At 38.1% G+C, this 24,962-nt stretch overlaps 1 protein-coding gene across 2 annotated transcripts in view; it reads left to right on the top strand.

The window, feature by feature from the left end:
• Positions 1 to 687: 687 nt before the first annotated feature.
• The window catches only part of RGS6 (regulator of G-protein signaling 6), a 745,464-nt gene continuing 721,189 nt past the window's right edge, over positions 688 to 24,962 (top strand). For both annotated transcript variants that reach the window (XM_006884721.1, XM_006884720.1), the window contains exon 1: positions 688 to 781. In XM_006884721.1, the coding sequence (XP_006884783.1) occupies positions 698 to 781 (84 nt within the window). In that variant the 5' untranslated portion in view covers positions 688 to 697. The remainder of the gene's footprint in view (positions 782 to 24,962) is intronic.

The following is a 24,962-nucleotide window of genomic DNA, read 5'->3' as shown; positions in this document are numbered from 1 at the left end:
ATCTGGTTGAGGTAGTTGGTAGAATTCACATTTTACTGAAGACCAGAAGGTGCCTTGACATGGCCCTGGACACTTAGTCTGTGTTCAACATTTCTTTTTAAAGGATGTTAACAAAGGAAACCCCCAAAGTTCCTTAACTTGCTTCAAGTCACACAGAAAATACAGCTCCACACCAAAAATTGAGGTTACTACTTGACTCAGAATGTCTGTATCTTTATCATTGTATTACTCGTCTCTTTTTAAGGCTGTAAACAGGCCAAATAAAAATATTCATATTTTAATGCATAAAATTAATGGGAAAATGAACTCAGTTTAAGAAATTGGAATTCAAAATGGTTAGTATCATCTGTCTTCAGGAGATTATTTGAGATTGACATGTAGTCACCCCTAGGATGCATGATTTTTTAGGCTGAAAATAAGCATGTTGCTTTTGGAAAGGAAGAATGTGTGTGAATATTAATAAAAGGACAATCATCCTCTAGTTTCAAAAGAAACGAAAAAAGCCCAACAAAAATTAACTTTCTTAAATTACATTATTATATCACATTTCATTTTCATGCCAAAGTTAGTTTTGGGTGTTTTTTTTTTGTTTTTTTTTGTTTTTTTTTTTTGCATTTCAAAGCTTTTCTTTATATAATTTCTTCCTGACTTAGCAGTCTGCTCATTTTTTCTTGCAGGGCAAGTGAAGACACTCGGAATGGCTCAGGGATCCGGGGATCAAAAAGCAGTGGGAATTGCTGACCCAGAGGAGAGTTCTCCAAATATGATTGTCTATCGCAAAGTAAGGCGTCTGGTTAAAAGTTGTGTGCGTTACCTTTGTGTTTGTGTCTGTGCCTTATACAGGGTTGACTGATGAGTGACTGCTGGAGAAATGTTTTCTTCCTACACTGCCTTTGGTTGATAAAGATAAATACTGTTTTCTTCTCATGTCATCTATTTTTTTTTACTCTGATATCCAAGAAATTTGCATTTTAATCGCTATACTTTGTATTGAAGTTTCCCTTTTATTTAAACGCAAATGTTGCTTCAGCAGTGCAGTTAGAGGCATATTCTCCTTTGGTTTAAAGGTAAAATGCATGAATCAAAGATCCTTTGAGTTTATAATATTTATGACATCTAGGCTAGGTGCTGTGAGAGACAGAGTATATATGTAATAGATACTTACAGATGGTAGGAGTGATAAAACGTACACAAATAACATAAAAGGATCTTAGTATTAATTCTGAAGAGAGGTTCATGTTAAATCTATATAAATGAGTTAAAAGTTGATTACTTCTAGTCTGAGATGGACTTTTGGATAGTGACATTTGTCCTTAGTTTTAAGAGATGGGTGGCTGTTGTAAATGCCATCAGATCAGAACTGACTCATTGCTGGCCAGTGGGTTTTCAGAAGTTATAAATCACTCAGGAGGAGATTGCTCATCTTTCTCCCAAAATGGATAGGATTGCTGTTATGGGAATCTCAGAGGAGGAAAACAGTGCAGGTAGTGAGATGCATCTAGTGCAGGCATAGTGCTTAGGAAAATGAACAACTGTAGTTAGCCTGGATGTCAGATGCGTTATGAGGAATAAAAATGTAGGTAAGATTTTAGAAGAGAAGTTGCAGAGAGTCAGATTTTAGGAAGTATTGGATTCTAGATAACAGGAACACTTGCAAAATTGTTGTATTAGGAGCTGTATGATCAACATCTTTTTTGGATGGTGATTCTTGCCCTACTGTGTCAAATGGATTGGAATCAGGATATATTGAAAACTGGGTATTACAGACTGTGATATTTGTATGTCTTTGAGAAGAGTAAGGATACTAGTTTAGCAAAGTAAATACCTCTTGGATTTGAGAGGGATGGATGTGAAAGATTAAAAAGTCTGAATTTAAAGTGACTTGAAAGTGGAGTGCATATGTAATTAGAAGGAGAAGAGGCTCCAGTTGGTGCAGTTAGTGAGAAAAAAAAAATACTTGCAAGAAGAATGTTTTGAGGGGAAGACGTATGGTCACATGCTGAATTTGAGGAAATAATTACTTCTTAAACATCACGTTAATGTCTGCAAACTTGTAAAAGTTTCACCTAATGTATTACATATAAATAAGAGAAACATTCTATGCATACATTTCACTGAATAGTTGTATTTTCTGCTGAGTACTAGGTATTGTACAAGCTATGGTGTTCAATCGATGCTAATCAGATGACTGTGTTGAAATAGATATTCCTAGGTATGGTGATGTTTTTTCTTTGTAAATGTAGAGCTCTAAAATTAATAATGGTTTGAGTAGTCATATTCCCAAGTACTTTTTCTTTGCAAGAAATGTTTAAATAAGTTGTTATTGTGTGTCATCAAGTTGGAAAAGATTCACAGCTGATCCTGCAGTAGGTTTTCAGAGGCAATAAGTGTCACAAGAGGATATTGCCCATCCTTCTATTGTGGATGGATTTGAAACATGTGCCACCAAGGGAAAAAAAATAGAGTAATGGAACTATACTATTAGTGAAGTGTATCGAATAACAGAAAGACATTGATTTGCCATTACTTTAACCTACTCCAAATTAGGAGACCCTGCACCAGGTAGGTAGAAACAAATAATTTGTTTTCAGAAATTGATTTAAATTTTAACTCTGCTACTTCCTAACTGTAAGATCTCAAGCTAGTTATAGATCTTCAAGCCTGCTTCTTCATGGTTTATTGCAAAGATTCACTTAGATGAATTGAGTAAGGCATCCTGTGGGGCATGGAGGGGATCCTTAATAAGTTCTCCTTCTTCTTTTATCTTTAAGTCTTGTAGAGACAGTGACACTTGGAAAGGGAATAAATTATAGAATGCGTAAGGGTTGGTGCTATTAGCAAGTTGACCAGAGTCAATTCACACAACCAATTGCTTTTTTAAGTTTAAATGTATTATTAATTTCAGTAAAAATTTACATAGACTTTGGATTTCCATTCTTTCATTGTTGCACTTTTCTCTCCTCCCAACCCTCCCCCCTAGTGCACTACCCTCTTGGAAAAGTAGAAGACAAATTCTTTCATTGTTTTACAAACCCTCCTGTCATGACAAAAATATCTAATCACATATCCCTTTTAAACAGTTTTCTCCCTCATTTGTTTCAATGCAGTATACATTATCTAACCCATCTTTCTCAGTCTCTCCCCAACCCCAAGGTCAGTCCTGTTTTACAACAGTGGCACCATGCAGTATTTGTCCTTTTGTGACTGAGATACTTCACTCAGTATAGTGTCCTCCAGGGTCACCCATTTTGAATAATATTGCATGAGTTCCTGGTTTTTCAATGCAACATAGTATCCATTGTGTGAATGTAATACAGCTTCTCTATCTATTCGTTTGTTGATGGGCACTTAGGTTGTTTCCAACTCCTTGCTATTGTGAACAAAACCACAATAAACATGGGTGTGCATATATCTGCTTGCATGTCAGTTATGGTCTCTTTGGGGTATATTCCCAGTAGTGAAATTGCTGGGTCAAATGGTATCTCTATTTGCAACTTTTTGAGAAAGCGCCATACCACCTTCCACAGTGGTTGCACCATTGTACACTCCCACCAACAGTGAATAAGGGTTCCAGTTTCTCCACAACCTCGCCAGCATTTGTTGCTTGTTGTTCTGTTAAATTTTGCTATTCTGACTGGGGTGAGATGATATCTCATAGTTGTTTTGATTTGCATCTCTCTTAGAGCTAGGGATTTTGAACATTTTTTCATGTGCCTGTTAGCCATCTGAATGTCTTCTTTGGTGAAGTGTCTGTTCATATCCTGTGCCCATTTTTCTGTTGGATTATTCACCTTTATCTTGTTGTAGTGCCAATTGCTTTTTTAAGAGACAGGAAAACAGTTAAAAAAGTTTGCATTATCCAGGAAGTGTGACATGTGGATTATGAAAGGTTAATAGGAAATGTAAAGGTTATGGAAGCCAGACCTTTCCATTGCAATGTTTGGCATTGTATTTAAACAAAAAGCTTCCTACAGGTTTAAGAGAAAGTGATTTCTACTTTCCTCTTTTTTGTGTGTATAATATGAGGATCTTTTTTTGGTTTCATTTAGAAACAGTGCTACATACTGCTACAATGCATTAGAAAAATTACTAAGGTAGTGGGGATACATCTGGTATTCTCATAACAATATTGTATAGGTGACATTATTTGTTATATTGTTGTTGATTGCTGTTGTATTGACTCGGACTAGTGGGTGACCCTCTCTACAGCAGAAGGAAGTACTGCTTGATTCTGCTTCACCCTTATGGTTGGTGTTATGCTCCAGTCCATGTTGTGGCCACTGTGTATCTATCTGGTCTTCTGTCCAGCTTATCCTCCAGGATTGTATCAGACTGATGTGATCCACGGGGTTTATATTAGTTAAATTTTAGAAGTAGAACTCCAGGCCTTTTGGTCCTGATCTGTCTTAGTCTGGAAACTCTGGGGCAACTTGTCCACTATGGTTGACTCTATTGGTATTTGAAATACTGGTGGTATAACTTCCAGCATCTTAAAAACATGCAAGCCACTACAGAATGACAACCAGATGGGTTTGCTAAATGAATTGTATAAAAGACCATTAGATCTGTTCAGTTACAAAGAATAAAGGCACACTTATTGCCTAATATGGGTCCATGTCTTAAATAATTTTAACTTGAGTGAGTTCAGCCCTGGTTGTGTTTGAATCTTGGTAAAGTCACATAGTTCTCTATTTTTAGAGTTGTAGGCTTGCTTGACTTTGGTTAGGAATAGAAGTTTATCTACCACAGGACACTACTCATGAGATATCAATAAATAAATATTGAATCTTGAAACAGGCCAATTAAAAACCTTTTTCTATAATGATTTTTAGGCAAGATCATAACTTTCAGACCAAAACTTCGCCTATGTATCTACATAGAATTAATTTTAAAAAGTTACACAAAGTAGCAGTTGAATTTTCTTTTTGCTCTTTGTTTGTTCTCATATGCAGTATGAAACCATTCCTTGGACTGTGTTGTGTTGATTCAGTTGTTGACATTTAAAAAGCTAAATCTAGAGAAATGAAATTTTGGGATAAACTTCTGAGTAATAAGTGGGATGGTTATGGCCATAGTGCTATTGTGACTCCCCCATCTAAATTTATTTATTGTGTAGTTATGAATAATATATTCAGCAAAACATATATCAATTTAAGTTTCTACGTGTGCAATTTAGTGACATTAATTACATTCTTCAAGTTGTGTAACCATTTTTTGCCTGCCTTTTTAAACTATTCCTCCCTCTTTAACATAAATCCACCACATCCTCTAAGGTTCCTATCTACTCCCTCAATCCTGTTAATGTGATCTCACATACAGCGTTCTTAAAAGAGCATGACACTCAAGAATTTTTTTTTTTCTAGTTAAGCTAAACTATTGTTTGGTTTTAAGATGACCTCATTGGTTAATTTTAATTTAACATTTAAAGATTGATCTCCAGCCAAGTTTTTCAGGGATTCATTGACTTTTGGCTCCAGAAAGTCTAGAATTCCCAAATATTTGAAATAATGTTCTGCATTTATCCCCTTTTGATCCGAATTATTTTGTAGAACTTTAGGTCAAAATGTCCATAATTGGAACTGGGTGCCATCTAGGTCTTTTGGCCTATGACAGAGGAGGTAATTAGTCATGAATTCCCTATTTTCTTCCAATTTCTGACTCCTCTTGTTCCTCTATAGGTAACAGAGTCAGTTATTGTGACTTTGATGGCTGCCTGCCAACTTTAAAGACCCAGGTACTGTGTAACAAACTTAGGGGCAGAATGGAAGTGCTACACATGCTATTTGGCCACTTAACTGGGAGGTCCTAGCAAACCACGACCCTAAATCAGCTGTGACATTTAGGATGGTAACCTTCTGACACATAAGCAGTGATGGGTAGGTTTCTTAAGCCTACATTTTTCAAAATCCTCTTCATTTTGCTTCATGTCATTAACAGAAATGTTGTACTTTCCCAAGACATGTTTTATTTATAACTTGAAGAGACCTCCTAATTTAGTTTTTCATCATTCACATTCGACTTTTAGGTTGGAGGTATATATGAAAAATGTATTGGTCACATTATATATTTAAAATAAAGCCTTAATTATTCACTAAATTCAGGCCTGTTAATCCTTCCTATATTCCTGGGTCCCAGGGATTCATTGCATTGAGATTCATCTAATTGCTCTGTGAAGTGATGATATCTGTACCTGACTGTGTTACATATCAGGAAGCTCTGGTGGCCTAGGGGAAAGAGTTGTGCCATCAACTCAAAGGTAGGCAGTTTGAATCCACCAACTTCTTTGAGGAAGAATGGTGAACAAACTCCACTCGTGGGGTTTACAGCCTCTGATAACACATTTTGGGGGGCCAGCTGAGTCAGTTCCATCCAACTCAGTGGCTGTAAATTTTTCATGTTACTTGCGCTGTTCAGGGGAAGCCTGGACACTCTCCTTTCATTCGATTAACTGCCACTAGTCAGCTGTGAGTTGGTTCTGACTCAGTGGCATATAACAAAACCAAAAACAGTTGAAAAGTTAGTGGTTCAAATCAACCGGCTGCTTCTCAGAAAAAAAGATGGGCAGTGTCCTCCCATAAAGAATATAGAGCCTTAGAGCCTTAGAAACTCTACGATTGCTGTGAGTTGGAATGGATTTGAAAGCAATGAACTTGGCTTTGGTTTGGGTACATGGCATCATCTAGGAATGCTCTAGAAAATACTGATACCCAGTGGATACCCACTAACCAAGATATTTTCATGTAATATGTTTGAGTTGGGTCCAAACCATACGAGTTTTTAAATGTTCTGTACAGTATCTGATGCCAGGTTAAATTTCCTGGTCAAACTGCCACAGAGAGTCTGGAATATAGATAACAAAATTAAAATGTAGAAAGTTAAGTAACTTACTTGCAATGGCTAAGCAAGTTACTAGTAAAACCATGTTACGTGTTTTCAAGCATACCCGCTACAACTCTGTTTATCAGCCATGAAGGACCATTGCCATATTGTTGGGACTCAACAACTAATGTTGTTGTTAAGTCCTGGCGAGTCAAGTACAGCTCTTAGTGACCCAATGAACAAAAGATCTGAACCGTGTTCTATCCTGCGCCATCCTCACACTTCCTGACACACAAGAGCCCATTGCAACAGTCACCGTGTAAATCCACCTGATCCCTTCTCTCCTTCGCTGACCCTCCACCCTTCCCAGCATCATGTCCCTTTCCAAAGAGTAGCCCCTCCCTCTAAATAAATAAGAACACTGATGCTCTGAGGTAGACTTTTATCATGCTCTGCTCAGACACTTACCTTGAGTGAAGATTTTCTGAAATGTTTATTATTTTTATAACTAGAACTTCTTATGAATAAGAGTAAAGTACTTTTTAGATGTTTGTCTGGTTAGTTAACAACATCTCTTGACAAATTTCCAGCTACGCTGGCAATTTAATTTGGTAGAACTGTGGGCTTTCAGATTGTGGGTGGTCAGAGAAAACTGCAGTGTCAAATTGACCCAGGTTAGGGTCAGAAGATGGTACACACTTCACACTGATGGAAGATTGTAAACAGGGAGTTTTAGACACTGTAGATAACCTGGGTAGCTCTTCTAGCTTAGTGGGAAAGAGTTGGGCTGCCAATTCAAAGGTATGCAGTTCAAATCCACCAGCTGCTCCGTAGGAGAAAGATGGGCAGTCTCCTCCTGGATGAGTAACTGTCTCTGAAAACCCTCTGGAGGGTCAGCTATGGGCAGTTCTGACTTGACGGTACACAGCAACAGATGACTTAACACAGTGACTGTAGCAATGGGTTCAAGTGTATCAGAGATGATGAGGATGGCACGAGATAGGACAGATTTCAGGTCTAGTGTTCATAGGGTTGCTATGAGTTATAGTTGATGTAATGGACCATAACAACAGTGATGTAACAGTTAACAGTTAAAGCTAGGTAAAGGATCTGTTTTGTTCACACAAGAGCAAAACTCACTTCTTTGGATAGTTTCTGACTCATAGTCACTGTCCAACTGTTTTCCAAGGCTGTAAATTTTTACTAGAGGAGAATGACCATCTTTCTCTTTCAAAGCAACCAGTAGATCCAAACTAAAAACATTTTTGTTAGCAACCAGTATGTTCTTCATGACAGTTATCAATTTTCAGAACAAATGATATTTTATATTGTTGGGAGGTATGTTATTTAGGCAACACACATTGCCAGTAATGCAATGAAGCCTACAAAAGCCAGAGCCTGTCAGAGAAAGCAAGTGCTGTTACTTTTTACTTAAACTAGCAACAATAGAGTCCTGAGACGGCACCCTGTGAAAGACGGAAAACTTGTGAGACCCATAAAATCATTCTGATATGTTGCTCTCATAGATGTCAATGTATATGGCGTCCTAAATGGATTAGGAGTTGTGTTTACTTTTTAAATACAATTTTTATTTTATACTGGTCTACTTACAAAGTTCATATACATCGTTTTCCACACTGGATCTTTCTTGATTCCTTTACTCAGCCCTCCCTCCACCTGTAAAATTGTGTGGCCCTATAAGTACCTCCTCCCCCGTCCCCAGCCCATCCTAACCCCTCTGCTCCCTCTTGGATCTTCATACACATTTTACTAGTTATCTTTCTATTTCTACAATAATTGTCTCTTATAATATTTGTCCTTATATAACTGAGTTACTTCACTTAGCATAATGCTCTGTCGTCCCTCCCAAGTTAGGTAGTGATTTTCAAAATCATTGTTCCTGTGTGCTGCATAGTATTCTATCATGTGAATGTACCATACTTTCTCAATCCATTCAATTGTGGTTGGACATTTGAGCTGTTTCTGTGTTTTTGTGATGGTGAATAATGCTGCTATGAACATTGTTGTTGCTATGTGCCACTGAGTTTCCTGCAACTCAAAGTGACCCTATGTACAGCAGCTCTGAATCCTGCTCTGTCCTGAGCCAGTCTCAGTGATTCTGACACACCTATGCCCATTGCAACATTGGTGTATAAAAAAATGGAGTAGGAGTTTGAGTGGCAGACAATTAAACCAACATTCTTGTAATATTAAAGGGATGGTTGTTAGGCACGCTTATGTGAGCTCCAATAAATAGGGACCCTATATGTATAACAAAACAGTTTGTGGTCCTGTACCATCTTCACACACAAGATATTTGAGATCACTGTTAGCAACCCCTGGGTTGATCTATCTCATTGAAGGTCTTTCTTTCTCTTTCTTTGGTGGACTCTTTACTTAATCAACCATGATGTCTTTAAAGCTCCAGGGCCTGATCCTTTCTGACGGCATGTCCAAAATACATGAGTATTTTGTGAAGTCTTACCATCTGGACTTTGAAGGAACATTCTGCCTGTACTTCTTCCAGAACAAATGTTTATTCTTCTGATACTCCATACTATTCCCAGAATTGTTAGCCAATATAATAATTCAGAAGCATCAATGCTTCTTCAGTCTTCCTTATTCATTGTCTACCTTTGCCATGTATATGAGGCAAAAGAAAATAGCATGATTTCAGGCAGATGCTCCTTAGTCCGTAAAGGGGTAGTTTTATAGCCTTATCATTGCTGGCTTTCTTTACTTTGTAGTTTATAGCCGTTGACTTCTTTTATGCTGGAAATTGAGTCTGAAACCTCTGTGTTACGGTGATACTCTGAGTTCTCTTTCTCTCATGATCTGGGGCAGAAATCCTGGACACAAGTTGGTTTAGGCACACTTCCAGAAAAAAAAAGTAGCACTATTAAAATAGTTACTAAAGTTACACAGGCAGTGGTATACTGCAAGAAGGCAAAAACAAGACCTGGAAGAGGCACCACTGGAGAGAAAGCTAGGGAAACAAATGGTTTTGAAATGAAAGAAAAACAGTGGTGGTGGTGGTTGTTATATGTTATCAAGTCAGCTCATAGCTCTGAACCCTGCCCTATCCTGAGCCAGTCTCAGTCTCTCTGATACACCTCTCCTCATTACGATAGTCACTGTGTCAATCCATCTCATCTTCCTCCTCTGTGCTGACCTTCCACCCCTCCAAGCATGATGCCCTTTTCTAAGGACTGGTCTCTCCTGGCAACATGCCTAAAACATGTGAGACAGAGATTCAAAATCCTGCTCTCTAAGGAGCAACTTGGTTTCATCCTCTCTAGGATAGACCAGTTTGTTCTCTTGGCAGTCCATGATATGTTCAATACCCTTCTCCAGGCTCAAACATGTAGATATTTCTTTTTTCATTCTTCAACATTGTCTAGCTCTCTGATGTATAGCAGGTAATTGCAAAGACTATGGCCCCATGGCCTTGATCAGGAACACCATAGTCTCAAGACTGACATCATTGCTCCAAATTAGTGGCACTAAGATATCAATAAGGGGATGTGTTTCAGGGTTGTTTTGGAGCTAGAATTAGCCTGAATTGGTGACTGATAATATGTAGCAAGGATTTGAGAGGGATAAAAAAATATTTTTTGCAGTAGGATTTGTAGAAGGCTTAGAAGAAACCAGAGTTGTAATCAAATACATTGGAGAGATTTCAAACTACTCTATGAATGTGATAAATTGAGGGTTTTTTTGTCTCATATTCAGAATGAGAGGATCATGAAAAGGGAGTATACAACTAGATCAAAATACTTTGTATTTGATCTTATTGTACCACTAACTCTATTTTGGGTGTGAATAAGTTGTTTCAATGTTTTGTTAAATTTGTCCTGTCATCTGTAAAGTAAGAGGAGCAGGTATCACCCTCTTAATCTTGGTGATTTCAAAAGAACTCTCTAGAGAAAACTGTCACATTTTATGATCTATTTGCTGTCTCATAAACTCCTGTTCTTTCCTTTTCATTATCTTCAAAGGTTTAATTTGGGCAAAATTTTAAAAACCAGTAAGTCAGCATGTTTAAAACACATGTTGGTCTTCCACATTAGTACATGCCCTCTTTCATTTATTTTGTCCCCTTCTACAAATTAACAAATGAAATTCCCAAGGACTAACTTCACAGAATGTCCTGGATAACTAATTGTCCAACCAATTTGAATTTTAAGATTCTTCTTATTAAATATTTTGAAAGTTTTAAAATTTCCTTTGGAGGTGGGGGGGTCTGTTCTGTTTTGGTTTTCCTTATTCCCCAGATGAAATGGGGTAGAAGAAAAGCTCTCCATCATATTATCTTGCTTGACAGGAGATGAGGGTGCAGGCAAGCCCCAGACCAGTGCTATCAGTGTCAACAGATGAAAGGGTTGTTATTTTTAGTATGGGGAATAACCCAATGTGGTTTAGTGTGATGCATTTCTTAAAGTCTGACTTTCTACTTTGGTATGTTTAGGGCTTTATTCCATTTTTCCACTTTTTTCTTTTTCTCATTTCATTTCAAAGAGCCCAAGATTTCACCTTTAGGCAGACAGCTTATCACTTTAACATAGTGACACCTCCCCCTCTCCCCGCCATCCCACCCTTGCAGTATCCTTACTCTATGGAGAATTTGGATGGTAATACCGTAAATTCTTCATTGACAAAATTTTGAACAGATAACAAAAAGTTAATAGATGTTTGTGAATGGAAAAATAACTGATTTAAAACTATCAGAAGAAAAAAAACTGTCAGAAGATAGCAGGATGATTTTTCCAAGGTTTGGTAGTTAAGCAATACAAAACAGAACTTAAAATTAAGTGCCATTCTAAAAATGCCAGTGAGAAAATGGGAAAAAAACCATACAAAGATGTGTATACACACATACATCTAGATAGAGACATAGACCCACTCCAAAAGAATATACCTCAGTGGTGAAGAATTCCTGAATATTAGATATAAATGTTAATTGAGACAGTAATAGTGGGATAATATGAATATTTGGAATGATCCCATACTTAGGTTATTGGATTTCTGTACCACTAGATCTAATTAGGAGCCCTAGTGGTGGAGTGGTTAAAGCATGCAGCAGCTAATTAGAGGTAAGCAATTTAAAACCGTCAACAGGTCTGTAACAGAAAAAATGTGACGGTCTGATTTCATAAAAAATTTTTGTCTTTTTTTGTTCCTTTGTATTTCTGCATTTTGATATAAAGATCCTCTATTACATTCCAGTCCATCAGTTCTCTCTTTAACTGTATCTAATATGTGTTTTGAGCCAATAGCGTTGAATTTATAATTTGAGATAGTCCATTTTTATATCCTAAAGTTCTCATTTAATTCCTTCTTATAATTTCATGCTAGGTTTATTTTTTCATCTAATTCCTTAAACATTAATCATAAATAGTTTTAATTCTGTATTTTATAATTTCAGAATCTGTATTACTTGCTGACCTGTGCTTATTGTCTGGGTTTCTAAAACTTATTTTATATTCTTAACTTTAAAAAATATATTATTATGTTCTGAACATAATTATGAACATTATTATGTTGCTTGCCTAACAAACCTTGGAGAGATAATTTAAGGTTTTAGGTGACATATTTTATTCCAAAGATAATTCAGTTAATTTTCCTCTCTGCTAGTCAGTTAGGTTAAGGAATTTCTTCTTTAATATAATTAGATACAGAGGTGATTTTTAGCTGGGCTTTAGTTTGTTACTGTTGTGTGCTGTTGAATGAATTCTGTCTCATAACAATTCCATGTGACAGAGTATATAACTGCTTCAGAGGATTTTATGCGCTGTACTCTTTATGGGAGTGTGTCGTTTGATCTTCCTCTGAGAAACTGCTTCTAACCTTTAGGATTAGAGGATAAGTTCACACTTCTAAGCTTTCATTTAATATCCGAATTAATAATTATTATGCCATTTAGGGCCCCCCGTTCTCTGTTGTGAATAGTATAGTTCTAGAACACGTTTGGTCTTGCATGGAGCTGTGATGGCGTAGTCTGTAGCAAGCTGCATAGCTAACCCAGAGGTGTTGCCTCTCTGGTGATTCAAATCCACCAGTGGCTCTGCAGGAGAAAGAGTGTCTATCTCCTCCTGTGTGATTTACAAACTAGGACAGCCTTCTGGGGGGTCAACTATGAGTTAGTTCCAACTCAAAAGCAGTACGTTTGAATTGAGTTTTATTATTGAGGGGAAAAACTTCTGCTTTCAGCAAAAACCTGAGATTGTCACATTCCTCTTCTCTTGTGGACTCTGACTCCTAAATTTTGCCCTTGAAATTCATCAAGTGTTAAAAGCTCTGCTCAGCTTTTTGTTCATGGCTGTTGCTTAAAGAATAGGCAGTGCTCTTTAGGTGAAAAAGAAGCTCCAATTAATGAGTTTACTTTCTTATCTTTCTTCTTCCACATACAGATCTTCTAAAGTCTTATTTTATTGATAGCTTTTTAAACGTTTTAATACTTTCAGATGTACTTTAAAACTATTTTCTAGTCAAATTGTTCTTAGTAGGCAAGTTCACTTCACACTTTCTATTTAGCCTAATAACAACAGTGGTGTCAAGCAAGATTATGACAATGGTGCAGAACTAAGCAATATTTAATTCTGTTATATATAAAATTACTGAAATGGAGCTGGCACTTAACAACAGAAGAATTCCAGAATTTGAAATGAGTTTATCTCCTAGAGCTTCAACTTTCCCTTAAATTTCTTTTATGAAAAGGCATAATTTGGCCTATGGTAGCAGTGATTGTTTTGTTATTGTTGTTATGTGACACTGAGTTGCCTGTGACCTGTAGCTACCCTATGTATAGCACCTCTGAATTCTGCCCTGTGCTGAGCCAGTCTCACTAATTCCAACACATCAACCTCCATTGCCCCACTCACTGTTGAAGAAAAGCAAGAGAAACTTTTAATAAATTGATGAAGTTAAATGACTAGAACTTGTCATGGATTTTACATGGAAAGTGAGAGAGAAAGAGTTAATGTCCGGGGTAATGTCTGGATGCTTGGTGGCTGGTCTGCCGGTCTAGTGGAGTAACCAGTAATAGGAAGTTAGCACTAAAGATGTTAACCTCATAACCTAGTTCTGCAGAACTACAAAAAGGAGAGATACACTCAGCCAAGTGACTATCATGAAATAGACATGAAAAGAAACTTTATTTGGAGGACTCTTAAGTGACTTCAGAGACCTCATTGTTCTAGAAAACAGTAAGAAGACAGCTTATACTTGTCAGTGTGATACTTCTGAACCTCTCAAATTTGTTTCCATCTGAGTGTTAGCACACCTTGTAAAAATAAAATCAACAAGTAGTGTTATTTATTTATTGAACAGGTGCTCCTGGCAAGGAACTGTACTGGTGTGTGAGGAATAAGAAGTAGCATTGTACACACTCTTTCCCCTAGACAATTGTACAGACTAGTTGGGTCAACTGAGTAGTGCAAGATGAAGGAAGAAAATGTACATTTATTAGTCACTTACTGTATGTATACCAGCTGCTATAATAAGTGTACATACACTGTATTATTTAATCACCAGAATAGTCTGCTGGATAGACAGTGTTCACTCTGTTTTACAGGTAGGGAAAGTGAGGATCACTGGAGTAAAGAACTGGTCACCAGTGGTGATACTGAGATTTGAGTCTTGGTTGGCTTTTATCTAAAGCCTGTGAACTTTGTTTGCTCCCCTTTGTGTGAGAAATTGAGTTATGTTTTAAAAAAGGAAAATCCCAAGGCTTTTTGTAAGTCTCAGAGACTTGATATAGGCACGATGAGCTTAGAGAGGAGAAAGAAACTTGAAGATAAATTACTTGGATTTCATTTTAAAAAGGGAGTGAGACTTTGGTTGGTGGGAATTAGTCCAAAGGGCATATCTAGGTGATGAGAGTAGTGTGAGCAAAGGTATAGTGATAAAAAATAAGACAGGCTATTTTATAATGCTCAGTCTAGGAGCTGTGCCCCGATGTGATTACCTTCGTTCTTTGTATGGGGACACAAAATTGAATGGAAGGTAAAAAGCACTTTATATCACAAATTGAAATAGTTATATATTGGGTAATGTTTTCCATTCTTAAAAGTATAACTTTTGTTTCCAAAGAATAAGAGAATATATAAGGGGGTTGGTGGGAAAGACCTCACTAATTCCTACCATGTAAACAACATTTGGCTTATTTTCATTCAGGCTTTTCATTTCTATTATTGGTCTATAAAATATGTTAACTCAAGTGGATAATCTGTGTATTTACTATTTTACCTTTCCCTGTTATATCTGAGTTCAGTGCTTCAAATATATTCTTGAGATAGTTGCTGAATTTAAAGGACTATATTCAAGGTTGCTTTTTGGCTCTTGTGGACTTGTTTTCAGTTTTTTTCCACTTTGAATTTAAACTTGCATATGAGCAATTGATAGCAATTGGACCTGGCCTTCTACTGACTGATGATTGTGAACTTCTTCACTGTATCTTTCCATATCTATACTTGGTTTTATTTCCGTGTATTCCATCCTGCAAGATTCATGTGTATAGTTGCTGTTTATGCATTTTTAAATGGTATTTAAATTGAATAAGTGGTAATACACAAATCTAGCGTGCGAGCTCTGGCCTCATTTCTACCATCAAAGTTGTATTTTTCAGCACTCGGTCCTTCTAATGTTTGCATTCCAATCACCCGTTACTTTGAAAGCATCTTGATTGCATGTTTGATCAATTTCAGACTATAGAAGGTGTTAGAAATCCTCAATTTTGTCATCTTTGGAAAATAGTTGTTGTATAAATTTGAAAAACAGTTTTATTAGCAGGTTTTCCTTATATGCATGTGAATATGGTCCTTTCACTGATAGCATTGTACTTTCAGATACATCTTGAAATGTTCTTTTGAACAATGAGTTTTTTGTCAGTTTATCATTCCTGGAATAGTAGACCATGTAGATGTATTTGACCCAAGTCAAAGTACTTCCGGTCACCTTTAGTGTATCTGACAGTTGGCTGATGACTAAGGGAAACTAAAGGAGAATTGATGCATTTGAATTGTGGTGTTGCTGAAGGATACTGAATATACCAGGAACTGCCAGAATTACAAATACATCTTAGAAGTGCAGCCAGTATGCTCCTTAAAAGCCAGGATGTGAAAACTTCATCTCATATACTTGTTGGCAGGAAGTCCCTGGAGAAAGCCATCATTTTTGTGAAGTTGAAGGTCCATGAGAAAGAGCAAGAGCTTCAGTGAGATGCACTGACACAATCACTGCAGCAATGGGCTTAACCACAGCCGATGTTGTGAGGACAGTGTAGGATCAGGCCATATTTTGTTCTGTTATACAAAGGGTTGCAATGAGTCAGACACAACGTGGTGGTACCTAAAAACAGCAGCAACACCATCATATCCTAAGCGTTTAGTCCATGCCACAGTATAAAACCACAATCATAATTTTAAATGCTGAATAATATTTTGACCAGTTGACTGTGGTAGCTACCATGGAGTTGATTCTCTGGTTCATGGGCACTTTGTACACAATGGAATGACATGCTATCTTCTCCTGCACTCTCTCCATGATAGGCTGTGGGTTAGACTATTGTCATCTCTAGGGTTTTCATGGCCTGACTTTCAGAATTAGCCTACCAGGCCTTCCTTTCTAGACTTCCTTAGAATAGAAACTCCACTAGAAGCTGTTCAGCTTCATAGCACCACGCAAGCCTCTATTGACAGGTGGACAGGTGTGGCTGGGATTAAAGTGGCGGCTGGGAACCCAGGTCTTCCAAGTGCAAGTGGAGAATTGTACCATTGGACCACAATTGCTCCTCTGTTAAATGGATAATATACCATAATTTACTTGTTCATTTAAAATTTTTAATTTTAATAGCAAAACCAGCAATTCCTAGGTCAAAAGACATGACTTGTGTCACATATTGCTCCTGGTGTATATTGCTTTCTGGAGGTTTAATACTGGTTTCTGTGCATGTAAGCTGAGCTTCCCTACATGGTGGTTGGAAAAGTTCTGTGTCAGGAGCCACACAAAGAGGGTGAGGGTCTTTCTAACAGCTGGGGACTGTTATGTCTTCATTCGCTCCCTCTTGACCAGATCCCCATCGTACTATCTGACTGGCTTCGCAGCACCACCCTTATCTGGAGAGCCTCGCCGCTGCCAGAGTATTCAGAAATTTTCAGCCTGGAACCTTTCCAAGCCATTTGTGATTTTATTCGCTATTTGTTTTTCTTAAGCAACTAACTAAATAAGAATAACATTTCAACCCCTTTCCATTCCCCACAACATTTCTTCCTGCCGGCACCACCTCTGCCTACAATTTAGCCATGGGGTTGCTCCTTATATTTTAAAGCTAAATAAAAAAAAGCACAGTTCTGAGAGGCAGCCAAGTTCTGCAGCCAAGTTTGAAGCCTAAAACTTTAAAACAGCTCTTCTGTCACACACTTGAGAGGGGAGGCAGGCTTTGCTATAAATAAGCCACATTCCATTTCTATCGCATCGTTTGCAGTCCTCGTCTGACTATAGTGTTCTCTAACTGCCCACTCGCCCCTTCAGCCGCCCGTTTTATACCTCGTCTTAGTTGACTGTTTAGTGGTCTAGGCTTTAGGGACCCTCCATGAGAGAAGAGTAGAACTTTCCTCTCATTCTTTAGAGGAAAATGTAAGACAGGAAACCCTGGAGCAGTACAAGTGGTTAACATAGCTTGGCTGCTGACTGAAAGATGCGAGGCTTGAGTCTACCCAGAGCTGCCTTGGAAAAACGGCAAGGTGATCTACTTCTAAAAAAAATCAGCCATTGCAAATGCTATGGATCATGGCTCTATCCTGATACACATGGATTTGTCATGAGGTAGAATCAATTCAATGGTAACTAGTTTTTTTCCATTAAGAAGATATAAAGTGACTTGTTAGAAACCATACTATTTTTATAAGATGTTCAGCTGCTGCCCATATTAGTGTCCTGTTGATACCCTAACAAATTACCTCAAAGTTGTTGTTAGGTGCTCTCAAGTTGACTGTGACTCATAGTAACCTTGTATATAAGGCTATGAATTGAGACCCGACGTGATCAACACCAGCCTCACAATTTTTGCTATAATAAGACCGATATAACCACTATGTCAGTGCCTCTCACTAGGGATCTGCCTGTTTTTCACTGATACACCACTTTTCCAAGCATGATGTCCTTCTCCAGGGACTAGCTCCTCCTGATAACCTGGTTTAAGTATATTGAGAGACTGTCTTTCTCTGCTTCTAAGGAACATTCTGGCTACACTTCTTCCAAGAGAGATTGGTTTGCTCTTTGGAGGTGCATGGCACATTCACTGTTCTTCACCAATATCTCAGTTCACAGGCATCAATTCTTTGGCCATAAATTTAGTGATTTAATTACTTTAAACAGCAGAAATTTATTCTCTTTTAATTCTGGAGGTCAGGAGTCTGAAATGGTTGGTAGGAGAGCTATAGTCCTCATTCTCGTATACTTCGGGCATGTTGTTAAGAGAGGCCAGTCTTTGAAGAAGACATCCTGCTGGAGATTGTGGGGAATAGTGCAAGAAAGGGCAAGGTTCTGATCTCTTGTTCGCTGTGAGTCAGAGTTGATTCTTTGGCATATAGCAACAGCAATATATTCTTTTTGGAGGCTCTAGAAGAGGACACATGTTATTGAAATTCCTAGCTTCTAGAAGTTTCTCACATTCTGACCCCATATCACTCCATCCTCGGCTTCAGTCATTCCATCTTCCTTGACTCTGAGCCTCCTCCTTCTATATTAAAAAGACTCTTATGATTTCACTGGGTCTGTATGGCTAACCCAAGATGATCTCGCCACCTTCAGATCCTTCATCACACCTTCAAAACATCCCTTTGCCATGTAAGATAACATATTCACAGGTTCCAAGGATTCATATTTGGACATCATTGCAGAACCACTGTTTTCTTTACCACATTACCTCTCTCAAAAAAAGAAAGGAAAATACATCTAGAGCTTTAACTTAGTATTCACAGATAGAGTGGCGTGCTCTGAAGTACTGGTTTACCTTTCTAGGTTTGGATGGTAGATATGCGGCAATCTAAAGCATTTTGAAACATCCCATTGACAACTGCTAAGGTCTATTCTAGAACAGAAGAAAGGAGTGTTTATGAGACGGGAGATAAGGATGAGAGGGCACCCTGCACATAATAGGCCGTGTGAGGGCATATCAGATAGTTGCTAATGAGGGCAGATGCCCAACAGATAACATTTGACATGGGTGGAGGAGAACCTCATTTATTATGGTCCCACAAAGTGTGACTTCCTTATAGGAATTCATGGCTCGGATGAAAATGTATAAGCCTGATGGCTTTGATTTCTCATGGCTGTTTAGCAAGTACACTTGAAAAGCATGGTCCCAAGTTTGTTTTTAAAAGAATGAGAGAGAGAGTGAGTGAAAGAGTGTGAGAGAATGAGAGGGGGGGGGGAGGGAGGGATATGGACAGAGATGCAGAGATGTAGGGAGCAAACAGAGGCACATGCCAATCTGCTTGCCTACTCTCATGAAGCCTCTTTTCTGCACTTTTTCCATGTTCTGTTAAGGAGATTTAATATATATTGGCTGACAAAAGGTGCACAATAATGCTATCAGCAATAAATATTCTAATAAGGGGCATGGCTGTAGATGCTAAAATAATTCAAGACAATAGGGTTGAGCACCTAAGAAATTACTCCAGGAAACAGATTATGAAGCCCAATGCCATCATGGTTGTGGAAGTAAGGAGTTTTTAAACTTTTTTTTTAATCTTGAAGGAAATTATTTGTATTAACTTCTTTGAACTCTAGGAAAGAAAGGTCACTGAATGCAAACACCACCACCACCACAAACCAAGATAACATCCTAGTTAATATTGTGTTTAGAACCCATTAGGAGAGTAGTTGACAAACCACTTGCCTGCAGGCCAAAGTCAGCACCTTGACCATTTGTCTATAACTTTCAAGCTAAGGATGGTTTTAACTTTGTGAAAACGGTTAAAAAAAATCAGGAAACTATTTTATGACATAGGAAGATTCTTTGAAATTGCAGTTGCGTTATTCATCAGTCTCATCTCAGTAAGACCCAGGCATGCCATTCGTGATGAATTGCTGATGGCGTCTTCTGCACTACCATGGAGAAGCTGAGTGGTCGTAACAGAGACTGGCCATATGGCTTGCAAAGCTGAAACTATTTACTAGCTGGCCCTTTGCAAAGAAAGCTTGCAGCCCCCTGCTTTAGAAGATTTAGAAAAAGCATCTGCAAGTGTCCCAGTTGGGACAATATGTTCACAAGAACCCAAACACAATGATTTCATGTGCTGCTGATTCATTTCCAGGAATCCATGGAAGATCTATTGGGAGAAGGGTATACACGATAACTCTGAAACTAGTGCACATCCATATGCTATAAATAATCCACATGTGGTCAGTTGAATCCACAGAAGTTTCTTCTATAATTAGCTCGGGGTGTGAGCTTCTCAGAGGAGGAAGTACAGTGAAGCCTGTTGTCAGAAAAGAGGAGGATGCTTTTCTTGCTCTGAAAGGCTCTGGGAAGATCATGAATGATGTTTATACTTATTGATCATAAGACAGCAGCCATTTCATAAGTGATAAGTGCTATAAAATATGTGACAAATTGTTTACTAAATGCCTTTACATCTCATTAGTATTAGTTTAATTTTATGAACACGTAAAACCTGAGGCATAGTTCAAGGGCAGGATTGTTGTGTTATGTGCTATAGAGTCAGAACCAACTCGTCTCTGACCCTCCAGTGGCTTTTCAGAGGCTGTAAATCACACAGTAGGAGGAGTTTTCCCATTATTCTTTGAATCTCATGTCTTTAGGTCGACAGAGCATCTCTTTACCTCTCAGCCACCATAGCTTCCTAAGGCCAGGGTTGCTGTTGTGCCATCAAGTCGGAATCGACCCATAGTTGACCCTCACATGGGTTTTCAGAGACAGTAAGTCACACAGCGGAAGATGGCCCATCCTTCTCCTACAGAGAAGCTAGTGGATTTGAACTGTGTGCCTTTGGTATTGCCGTGCAGCATAAACGTTAAATTAAGCTTTTGGCTTTCGTCTAACATATACAAACTTTTCAAATCTAGAACTTTTTAGAAAGAGAGGGGATCTTTCTTTCAGAGATCCTAACCATGCATTTGAACATATATCAAAATTTTCTGGAGGGATTGCTAAAACAGATTGCTAGGGTCTAACCCCAGAGTTCTAATTCAGTACGTCTAGTATTGTGGTCAGAGAGTTTGCATTTCAAACGTGTTTCCAGGCATGCTAGTGGTGCTCTTCCCTAGAGCTCTCTTGAAGGGCCCCTGCCTTAGAAGAACATAGACAAGTTAAAGACGAAGAGTTTTCTGGTGATTACAGATGGGATCCTTTTGCAATCAGGGTGATGAGGTTATTATGTTAAAATCTAGTTTTGCTTCCAACTCCTGCTATGTTTCCTCTTTGAACAGTATATGTTTCCTTTCCTAAGAATTCACACAGTTTATATCCATACATTATTGGGGAGCTTTGTTGTTGCTTTTAAATAAAGAGCATGTAGAGGTTCTTTAAGTATTGAGCTTTAGACCCTAACATACTCTAGTGGAAATGCCACTCGTTGGCTAGCTACATATATTTCTAATGCAGTGTCCAAATAGCTCTGATCTCTCAAGGGCCTGCTTTGTGCCAGCTGGGCACTGTTGTTATTGTCACTCTGAAAATGAGGAAAGGGGTGTTTCAGTAATTCAACCTGTTCCTGAGATTTCACTGTAAGTGTGAAGCTGGAATTGGCACATCTTATCTGAGACTGTGCCCGCGATGGTTAATTTGTGTGTCACTGTGGTTAGGCTATGATGCTATGTAGTTAATCTAGCTGAATCTAACTAATCTAGATGTTTCAGTAAAATATTTTATAGATATGGTCTGCATCTACAGCCCTCTGACATTAAGTAAAGAAGATCACCCTTAATAATGTACGTGGGACTCATCTAATCAATTGAAGGCCTTAAGAGCAAAAAATATTTCCTGAGTATGAAAGAATTCTGTGTCAAGACGGTGATTTGGCTATCTTTCTTGGGCTTCCTATCTGGCACCAGCCCATTGGATTTTGACTTGTCAGTCACTACAATTTTAATGAGATTATTCCTTAAAATATATCTTTCTCTCAATATTCCCTATCGATTTTGTTTTTCTTTAGGACTCTGGCTAATGTAATGCCCTTTCCACAAAACTTAGAAGGAGCAGGTCAATTACTTAATTATTTTGGTCTTTTCTCTGGGCTAAAAAGACCAATTTATGACCTCCAAAGCAAGATGTTCTAATCATTGAGTAATAATATTCAGTGTTAATATTAACTTCCATTTTATAGTTCTGCCTAGCTCTCCATAGCTTTCGTACCAAGTCCACACTAGTCCTGGGAAATACAAAAGCAGAAGTGATTTCTTTCTATTTGGTAAATGAGGAAACGGAGGCTCACAGAGGTTAGAGATTTGTCTAGAGTCAGCCAGCTATGAATGATGGAGCTAGCTATTCTAACCCTGTACGTGTCTGCTCCATGTACTCAAAGGAGATTTACACTCTCTTTGGGATGTGGCCACATATCATTAATCAGACCTGCTATTTATGACTACACAGGTTATTAAAGCAACTCATCTGAAGATTTTTAAAGAAATATGTTGAATACTGGGGAAGATCATTCTTAGACTTGTTTACAAGCACTTTTTACTGGTTTGGCTCATTTTCTGCCTATTTTTTTTTCTTTTTTCTTTTTTCTGTCACTGAAATAGCTTCGTTGCCGGCCTCCTGAGTCCTTGCACTCTCAATCTCTCCTGTTTGTGCCCAGGGCAAATCTTTTCCTCTTTGAGTACTGATAATCTCCAAATAAGTATCCTTTCTCCAACTTTAAGCACCTAAATCTAGCTGTCAAAGGGATAAAAGCATTTGAATGCTTCTCTCTTATTAAAAACTCTATAGGTAAATGTAGGTTCTTACTTGCCCCCCTTGAAAACATTCTTTCTTTTGCATTATTGTGTTTGCTACAACATTCTTAATTAGCATCTGTGTAAAAACATTGACCTGACTCTCTTTGATCATAGTGACTACTTACTTCTTTGTGCCATGTAAGTATTTTTTGTATGGAGATATGAAATGCTTGCTACATATATATGTGTATTATATATATATATGTATTTATTTATTTTGGATAGACTTGTTACTTAAACATTTCTAAAACATAATACTGTTTGTATGGTTGGTTGGTTTTTTCTCCTCAGTTGAGATTTTTATACCACTGGTCTTGTGGTTCAGATATTTTGTTGGAGTCTCTCTAAGCTTTGCAAAGTGATTTATCCTAGGAACTATTGAGTTTGGCTGCTCTCCACTGCATGTAACAATTATGTTATCAGATTTCCCTCCCTGCTTTCTTCCTTCCCTCTCCTGTCATCTTTCACATTCTTGTGAGAGAGGATGAGAAGATAGAAGATGAGATGAAAATGCTATTGAGTTATTTTTGACCCATAGGATCCTGATAGGATAGAGTAGAACTGCCTATAGTCTTTGCAATTGCTTCAGAAAGCAGGATAATGACTAAGGATGATAGAAGAAGACTTGGTGCCTTTGAGCTGGAGAAGAGTATTGAATATACCATGGACTACTAGCAGAAAAAAAATAGAGAGTCTGTCATAGAGAGGGTAAAATCAGGCTGTTTCTTGGAGGTAAGGATTCTGAAGCTTTGTCTGACATACTTTGGGCATGTTGCAAGGAGGGATCAGTCCTCAAAGAAGGACGTCATGCTTGGGAGGGTGGAGGGACAGTGCAAGAGAAAAGAGCTGGAGGTCATGGATTGATTCAGTGACTGGGGTAATGGGAGTAGGTTTGTTGGAGACTATGAAATTGGCTCAAAGAAAGAGTTCAGAGCTGGTATACAGAGTCTCTGTGAGTCCGAGTAAACTCAATGGCACATAAAAACAACAGCAACAGCAACAACAACAAAAACAATAAGTTTTCTATCTTGCAGTCTTTGCAGGGAAGAGCCTTGGTGGCCTAGTAGGCTAAGTATTGGGATGTTAACCTAAAGATCAATAGTTCGAACTTACCAGCGACCCTTTGAGAGAGAGTTGAACGTCTTTTCTCCATTTAAGTTTTGCAGGGTTGGAAACACAATGGAGGTTTGCCATGAGTTTTGAATTGGCTTTGTGGCACAGTTTTTATTTGTAATCCTTTTGGGAGCAGAATACCAGATCTTTTTACTAGTTTGCCCATCCTCTCCTGCAGAGTGGATTTGAACTTCGTGCCTTTGGGATTGCCCAGCAGCTTCTTGCCATTGAAAATACCATGGCTTGGGTCTAATAGACCTTTGTCTTGTAAGTGACATCTTTGCTTTTTAACATTTAAAGAAGTCTTTTGAAGCAAATTTTCCCAATTCATGCATTGATTTCTTGACTATTGCTTCCATGATTGTGTATCTAAAGAAAATCAAATCATTGACAACGGTAGTATTTTCTCTGCTTATTATACCAGCCGTCCATTGGTCCAGTTGTGAGGATTTTTGTTTTCTTTATGTTGAGATGAAGTTCATATTTAATCTGTGGTTTCTAACATTCATCAAGAGTGCTTTAGGTCCTCTTTGCTTTCAGCAAGCAAAGTTGTGTCATCTGCTTATTATGAGGCTGTTCATGAGTCTTCCTTCAATCCTGATGTTGTGTTCTTTGTCATACAGTCCAAATTCTTGAATTTATTGCCACTGGGAAGCCTCTTTTTACTTAATTATTTCACATACAAGTAAAATCTAGCTGAAGAGAATTGACAATGATTGCCAGAAATCCAAGTCTGATTCAGAAGAGACATGGAGTGAACCGTGTCATTGCTGATGTCAGATGAATCCTGGAGTCATCTTCAAAGCAGGGAGCACTTGCTGTAGGATGTAATTTTTAATGGTTAAATAGTACTCTACTTTATAGACCTGTCATTATTTACTTAGCCCATCAGAATAACTTTTGTGCAGGTAACACTGCATGGTTCAAAATTGGGAAGGGTGTACGCCAGGGATGCATCCTGTCTCCTTACCTTTTCAACATGTATGCAGAGCAGATTATCCGAGAGGCTGGGCTCTATGAGGAGAATTGTGGCATCAGGATTGGTGGAAGATCTATTAACAATCTGC

Source organism: Elephantulus edwardii, unplaced genomic scaffold (genome assembly GCF_000299155.1).
Source record: "Elephantulus edwardii isolate Elephantulus edwardi_28Jun2011 unplaced genomic scaffold, EleEdw1.0 scaffold00037, whole genome shotgun sequence".
NCBI classification, from domain to species: domain Eukaryota; kingdom Metazoa; phylum Chordata; class Mammalia; order Macroscelidea; family Macroscelididae; genus Elephantulus; species Elephantulus edwardii.
Note: the sequence above shows the minus strand (reverse complement) of the source record. Positions and strands in the feature narration are given on the sequence as shown.